Genomic DNA, 8267 nt, shown 5'->3' with positions numbered 1-8267 from the left:
AAACCATGATATTTTCAAAGTGTGCTGAAGTGATCTAATGTGTTATTTTGTGCAAATATCTTTTTATTTAAAATTAACACGCAAGAATTCTCAACGTGTCAATTCCATTCATTTCTTGCTTCTGACGTCATCAAACAAGGATAGAAGCGACGACTATCTAGGAGCCTTAATTATAAGTTATATATATGGTCTAATGGTAATATACATAACAAAGCAAGATATGAATGCATAAATACTTACTGCAGCTTTTTTTTATAAGGACAACCTTGTGTAGAGTCCAAGTTTCAAAATTTGGACTTGTGCAATTGGCTATTAAGCTTGCAGCATTTGCTGTCCGTGGCGGCCATACACACATCTGCTTTTTGCCATCATGCATAAGCCACGATGATGGTATTTCCGAATATGAGTTATTCACAAGAAATTTCACAACGGAGTATTTATTATTTTCTTTAATTTGGCCATGTAGCAGTGCCATTATCTTTTCATATATATATAATCCCTAAAAAAATTATTAAATTAGTATGTGTAACTTTTCTCGCATATATTAAAATATATACATCTATAATGACATCAATTGTTATAATGGTAAAAGCATTGGTTTGACATGAAAAAAAGGAATATTGTTTGTATGTAAAAAAAGTGATTCCAAAATCGGACATTTTTAGCCTATTTTGGTGGCCCTCCAAATTCTGCAGCTTTTTTTTTAGCAACATAGCTTTACAGAATAAAAATTCCTTTTCAGAAAGTAAAGTATATGCATCAATCATGTCAATGCTGGACGATTTTATGCCAAAAACAAAAATAATTTCAGAAATGCAGATTTTGTCACGTAAAGACATGATAACACATTAGGATCCCCTTAACGTAATAAGTTTTCTTTTTACATTAATAAAGAAAAAGGTAGGAAATAATTTTTTGTTAAAAGATAATTCTTTTTATATGTTAGCAGTTATCGAAATTAATATTTTCAGATTTTACTAATAATTACATAAGAATGATACTGATACATAAAGCAATGCGAAATAACAACATTAAATACTAATACGGCATATTTGTAAATGATTTGACTCACCTTACAAATGTCGTGCATTTCACATGAATAACATTTGCACATTTCCAAGTAAGCAAATTAGCAAGTATTTATTTTCTTAAGAAGGAACGCGTTGCAATAACTGATATTATTTACAATCAATTTTTTACATAATTAACCAGTAACACACATCAAAATATATTTACAAACAGGTACAGCATCTAATTGTTGGTATGAAGAAGCGGTATTGTAACATAAGAATCAGCCTGGTTCATATTTTTCAGTATTATACATTTGTGTTTTATTTCAGTGAGTGGAACTGTTATAATTTCTGAAGCAGTTGTACTTAAAATTACAAATATACCCAGTTTTTCCGAAGCACATGGCACAGTGAAAAGAGATGTTGGATTTAAAAAACGTTTTGCACGAATAAATAAGACTGAGTTGTCCTCGAATATATCCAAAACTAAAACTACATTATTATTAGAGAGTAAAGCACAATTGTCGTGCTTTTTTGTGGAAATTTTGAAAGTTTTAAATTGAACGTGAGAAAATTTGTTCTTATTAGAGTAAACGACATTTGGATATTGCACCATGCAACACGGTTGGATTGGCATTTGTAATTCTTCGCCAACACGATTCACTAATTCCTCCAGAGGTTTACCGCTGTTATGCAATTTCTTCTTTATCTTTTGCATGTGATTTTCAAACTTAAAGCAACTGAAATTATCTAATGAACCAAAATTTTTTGCATCGTTTGCGAGATGAACAAGATTGTGAACATTATGAGATATATACTCATCACCATAAATACTTCCAAAGTTGGAAACAAACCACAATAACAGTGAATCTGCATAAGCGTTAAATTTGGAACACATATGCGGATCAATTAATATTCTTATAGCAACAGTCAGACAAACGAAGTGAGTATAGGCAGTCGAAGATAATATTGGTTTCATTACGACAATTCCAGTGTACAATAAAAATTGCCGAAATTCTGTGGCCTTCCACCTGTCTACGTCACGTAAATGTCTGGGTTTTCTTGCAAATTCCGATGGTATACATGCCTTGATTGCGAGTAAATAATCCGAAATTGCGTTAATATTATCAGTTGACAGTCTTACATTTTTATTACCTTTAAGCCATAACTGTAGTATTCTTTTTACAACACCTAAACAAATAAGATGCATGTAGTCCAAAGGAATTTGTGACACCATTCCAATAAGAAGTTTTTCTAATATGGAGTCACCTGTGTGATGCTCCACTTGAAGTCGATTTTTAAATGACTCGTTTGTTCGTAATATGTTATGAATTTCTCGAAAGATTACCCTATTACGCACAAAATCACCTTCTTGTATGCATTTAGAGCATGAAAAATATCCTGTGTGCCCCTTTGTATACGTTATAAATGATTTAGCTGGTGCATCGCATAATATTGCATTAATCCCAACAGTATATTTTACATTACGCACAGTTATCCCATTTTGAAACAGGAGGATCAATTCATTTACAAAATCATTCATAAATTCATTAGCATCAATAGGTTTAGACATACCATGATATACCCCAATTATAAATGGCAATGTATAAACATCTATTCCTTCTATGGATGCCATAATGGGCCAGAATTGACTACCCGAACTTTTTGAAATCGGTAAGCCATCAATATTTATATTCAATCTTATATCGTTACTTTTTATAAAAGTAGAATACATTTTTATGGACCGTTCTAGAGACGAGGAAAGACTAAAGTGAACATAGCGACCATTGCCTACAGGTTTTATATGTACAGACGCATTTCTTGGTGTATGTAGCAAAACTCTTACATCACTAGGTAACTCGACGTGACCATGCTGTTTCAAAATGTTTAGCAACTCATTGGCAGTATTATGCGGAACATTACGTTCTATTATTAACGTTTGTAAATCTTTCCATAAACTCTTTTTATTACAAGGCAATATGTTCATCAATGGTAACATATTATCTTGAGATGTTACGTTATACTGTTCACTAATTTCCGTTTCTAATATCTGCATCGGTAATTCGTCATAACAATTTGTACTTTCAGATAATGTAGAACCTGGACGAGAAATATTATCGACATTTGTAAGAGTCAATATCGCTTCTGCAACCGCATTAGATGCGATGTTTGGTTTACGAAAATGTAATGAATTTAAATGTCTGCAACTATGAATTTCGCGTTTAATCAATTGATTCACTCGCCTTTTCGATAAATATCGCATTTTCTTAGGCATGATGGCGGAGTATATCTAAAAATAATAAAAAAAAATTCATGAATATGTTAGCCTAAAAATGAGTCAATTCAATTTTCTCAGGTCCCTCGACCACCATCATTTATTATAATACCCGATAAATCTAATTTACTTAAATCGCTAAAGTGCAATGTTCCTGGTGGTATAGATAAATATATCGTATTATTTTGTGACTAATTGAAATGTAGGCAAACGCGTACAATCATCTCAGAAATTAAAGTACTTTATTAAGTACATAATGATCAATTTCAATTTTATGTCAAATTTTAAATCCAATTTTAGCCAATATATATTTTAATGTATTTTTTAATTTCTTGTTATCGCTAAGTATTTAGAAAATAAAATAAAAACTGTAGAAAAAATGACAATGGTATTTTGTTACATAAATGTTCAACTTTGATAATATCAGAAAAGAAAAAATTTTACACATACATATATTTTTTCTGCAATATTTTTTTTACATAAACATTTTTCAGTGAATAATTAAGTATAACACATAAACATTAATTAAAAAAACGAAAAAAAACGCGACAAATGTTTATGTAAAAAAAATATTACAGACAAAATATATGTATGTGTAAAATTTTTTATTTATACAACAACCGTACTGCAGGGGTGTCATATTTAAGCCGAGAGTCGGCTGGTAGAGGACACGAACAAAAGAGACAGCAGGTATTTGTGCTCGCAACTATGTGCGTTCTCTTGCGTGTGTGTTCCCCACCAACTGACTCTCAAGTGAATCCCGGCTTAAGGCCCAGTTTCACAAGTGTCGGTTAACTTTTGATCTTAAATTAACTCACTCTTCGTCTCTTTCTAAGGAGAATGTTAGAAGGAGACGAAGAGTGAGTTAATCTAAGATTAAAAGTTAACCGACAATTGTGAAATTGGGCCTAAATCTGACACCCCTAACGTGTCCTTTTGTCGCTGAAAATAAAGGATTACCTTTGCAGATAAATAAAAACGTTGGCTCTAAGAGGCTGCAGCACAACTCGGGATCCAAAAGAGAATAATATTTGCAGTGAAGTAATATAATTTACTTCAGTCTTTATGTACGATAACTGCAATAAGTAGAAAAATATACACAATAAGTATTATTTTTTTATAACGTTTATACATATATATAATTTTGTTAGAAATAAAGGATCATTATCTTGTAGTAATGGAACGTTAAGTCGAAGACATGCATAGACCTCGGGCACATAAACAGCTTGGACCGCGCGGTTTCGCCGCGCGGTAGACCCGAGACCGTGCACATTTAGACCGCGCGGTAGACCACACATGAGCGGTTTCGACCGCGCGGTTCCGCCGCGACAGACCGTGTACATCATGAGCGGCTTGTCCCGCGCGGTCGAAACCGCTCGTGTGCACGGTCTGTCGCGACGGAACCGCTCTGTGTGCACGACCTACTGTGCTACGGAATGCCCGAGCCCTAACACGGGATCCGAGGGAGAATTAATTATGTTTGCAGTATTTGCCGTAAACCATAACCTATACTTCAGTCTTCATATACAATTCTTGCAATAAGTAGAAAAATGTGATTAAAACTATATACACGAGTATTACTTTTTCTTTATAACGTTACGTATTTTCAATGTTTTCAAGAAATGTTGTTAGAAATGAAGGATTACCTTTGATGAATATGGCTCGAAGACGCTGCATGACGCGGAATCCGAGAGGAAATGGCCGCCGCCGGCGCCGCCGGCAAACCGCGGGAAATCGTACGTTTATGGCGCATATACATATTGTTTGGGCCCGTATCTCATGACAATCATGAAAACTCACATACTGATGGTCGCATCATCATTACGAAAATTAAAATTTCTTTCCTTTTCTTATCGATTGTTCTCGATTGTGTAATACTGTTATTATTTACAACTTAATTAATAAATATATATAATAATGATCAATTTGTAAATAGATAAAATTTAAACAATGTACAATTACCTTTATATCACATTAGTTGCACAAATTCTTCTTTTAATTTCAATTTTCCACGATTTTTTCACAAACACAGCACTGGCAGTTATAAAAAAACATTTAAATAATTATTAATATTATTATATTATATAATATTAAAGTAACGTTACATGACATTGCAATAAAACATATAAACGTCACGGTTATATTGCTGTTATTATGTTGTCACCAGTTAATAACGCAGAAATATAATGGATATATAATTTGTCATATTGTAAATATGAAACAATGTTAGGTAATCTCTATATTGCTCGGGCATAACAATCCGTTATATTACTTGTTACTTCTACGTTATATTGTAGATACAATCTGTGTTTGCTGGGCACCTACATTCACACGCGCGCGCGCGCACACACACACGCACACGCACACGCACACGCACACGCGCACACACACACACACACACACACACACACACACAAAAATGCGACCCTAAAAAATTATTGCCGTGGATACTCTAAAATAGAATATCCCCAATATCCTCATTTTTACCATGTTCAACGTCTGATAACTCGAAAAGTAGATGGTTCCGGACTTTGTGCCCATTAACACTTTTGATCAGGAGATTATGAAGTACAACATACTGCAGTTTCAACCAATTTGACCGGGATCCATTTTTCCTATGGCTGGGCCCGGGGTCCTTTGAATTGTGCAAAGTGCTTCCTTTGCCTAGCAAGTCTTACATCACGGGCGCGATATTTCCACTGCTTTCGCGTTTCGATTATCCACGCGGCCTCGTGTGAGTTGCTGCTCGCGTTCTGATCTATTGTATTTCTCGCTCTATATTGCGAACGGTCTCGTGACCGCTTCTTCCCATCAGTTTGAAACTTTCTTTATTTGTGTATCGTTGGATTTTATTGTTGATTAAACTTGTATTATATTAAGAAAACTAAGTGAGTGCTTTCTCCTTAACTCTTACTGACACTTGTGCTTGCATTAACAAATATCTTGTATTATATATATGTATCCATGAAATATTACTACTTAAAGATATTACGCTGCGTTTAAATATATATTGCGAATATGTACTTTTTAATGTTTTGTTTTAAAGATCCCAAATAACGTTGTCTGACGGAGGGTTAATAGATATATAAGTTTATTATTATAAGACATGTAAATTAATGTGTTTACATAATAAACTTTTTATTTGCGTCGTGATATCAATTTCCGAATGACCTCTCACCCTCGTCGCAATATCAATTTCCGAATCTTCAGAATTAATATCTCGTAATTATATATATGTGTCCATGAAATATTATTACTTGAAGATATTACGCTGCGTTTAAATATATATTGCGAATATGTACTTCTTAATAATGTTTTGAAGATTCCAAGTAACGTTGTCTGACAAAGGGCTAATAGATATATAAGTTTATTATAAGACATGTAAACATTTTTTTATGTATATTTATAATGTATTCATAAAATATTATTAGTTAATAATAATTTTTTACATATTTTGAAGTCTATGTTTTATTGTACTGGGACGATGCTGAATATTATACAAATGCAACTTTATCGTTGGCGCTAACGTCAAAGCAAAATCGTCACGTTTGCCTTGTCGACGCTCATTTTCAGCGTCTCACGAATGACACCTTTACCGAGACCTCCCACCCGCGTCGCGATCGGCGGCGATCGGAGAAAAAAAAGGAACGCTCGCTACGTCGCGTCGGCCAATCGCGCTTCATTTGGTCGCGCGGTGACGGTTATCGCGTTTCGAGGGGTCGAGGGGAAACGTATCGTTCCCTCTCGAGAATGTCGTTCGTGCGCGTAATTACGTGCGCGATTATTATCGTCGTGGCGGTAAATTGTAATTCGAATCAAAATGAGACTGTAATCAGTTATCTGCAAAAATACGGCTATCTGGATAACAGCAACAACAACAGTGTACAGCGATTTTCATCATCCTACAACACTACGCAGGAGTTACATCGAGCCATCTTACTGTTTCAAAATTTCTATCGACTATCCGGCAACGGCGAATTAAACAAAGAAACGCTGAATCGAATGCGTAAACCGCGATACGGCGTCGAGGACATTTTGGAGCGCACGTTCGCTCCGCTTTCGAACAAATGGCCGAAGAAACATCTCAAATGGAACTTTTATCTGGCCAACGAGCGGATCTTAAAAACGGCCCGAGCCGCGTTCGATCTGTGAGCAGCGAATTCGTCATTGACGTTCGAGCGCGATTCGCTGAATCCCGATATTCTGATATCGTTTTGCGAGGAGCGTCACACGATGTTACACTCCCAAGAAAACGAACTGTGTGCAGCTCCGTTCGACGGCCCCCACAAAGATGTCGCTTACGCGTTCTTTCTCACCGGAGAACCCAATTACGTTTTGGAGGTGCACGTTGACAAATCGGAGACGTGGCACATACAGCTGAATAAGAATCCCCCGGGAACGTACAATTTACTTTAGACGCTGATGCACGAAATCGGTCACGCTTTAGGCTTGGCGCACAGCTTCCGCGAAGATTCGGTGATGTACGCGTACGTGCCTGTTAATCAATTCCCCGTTCAACTCAGTCTAGAGGACGTTCTTTTTATTCAAGACCTGTACGATGCTAAAAAAAACGCTAAATTTCCAAAACTAGCAACGACGACGACACCAACGACTATCACAACGACGACACCGACGACAACGACGACAACGACGACAACGACGACGACGGCGACTGCGAAAGACGTCGAGATGGATCTGTGCACCTTGCGAAACGTGGATACCGTACTCATAATGAACGGTCGATTGTATATCTCGCACGAACGATACATGTAGTCAATCGATATAGACGGGAAAACTTATAAGATACCCTTGCTATTGACGGACTAGGCTGCGTTCAGATTCCCCACCCGGGTGCACCCAGTCACCCAAAAAGCGTTCAGATTCCTTTTAGGGTGCTCCTGCCGGACGTTAGGTGGAACGTTCACATTGTCACTCTATCTACCCGAGAGGGTGGAAAAACCACACGGGTCCTTGAGCCGGGT

At 36.1% G+C, this 8267-nt stretch overlaps 2 protein-coding genes across 2 annotated transcripts; both read left to right on the top strand.

Annotated features, from left to right (window-relative positions):
* Positions 1 to 7035: 7035 nt before the first annotated feature.
* On the top strand, positions 7036 to 7437 carry LOC112454802 (interstitial collagenase-like). The gene has a single exon (XM_025016394.1). The coding sequence runs from the start codon at positions 7036 to 7038 to the stop codon at positions 7435 to 7437; it is 402 nt and encodes a 133-aa protein (XP_024872162.1).
* A 270-nt stretch (positions 7438 to 7707) lies between these two features.
* On the top strand, positions 7708 to 8058 carry LOC112454801 (hatching enzyme-like). The gene has a single exon (XM_025016393.1). The coding sequence runs from the start codon at positions 7708 to 7710 to the stop codon at positions 8056 to 8058; it is 351 nt and encodes a 116-aa protein (XP_024872161.1).
* Positions 8059 to 8267: the final 209 nt, after the last annotated feature.

This window comes from Temnothorax curvispinosus, unplaced genomic scaffold, assembly GCF_003070985.1.
Source record: "Temnothorax curvispinosus isolate PA1 unplaced genomic scaffold, ASM307098v1 QBEX01005351.1, whole genome shotgun sequence".
NCBI classification, from domain to species: Eukaryota; Metazoa; Arthropoda; class Insecta; order Hymenoptera; family Formicidae; genus Temnothorax; species Temnothorax curvispinosus.
Note: the sequence above shows the minus strand (reverse complement) of the source record. Positions and strands in the feature narration are given on the sequence as shown.

What these genes read in the sequence shown, in the direction of transcription:
- LOC112454802 (XM_025016394.1), top strand. Translation starts at nt 7,036, where the DNA reads ATGTCGTTCGTGCGCGTAATTACGTGCGCGATTATTATCGTCGTGGCG.
- LOC112454801 (XM_025016393.1), top strand. Translation starts at nt 7,708, where the DNA reads ATGCACGAAATCGGTCACGCTTTAGGCTTGGCGCACAGCTTCCGCGAA.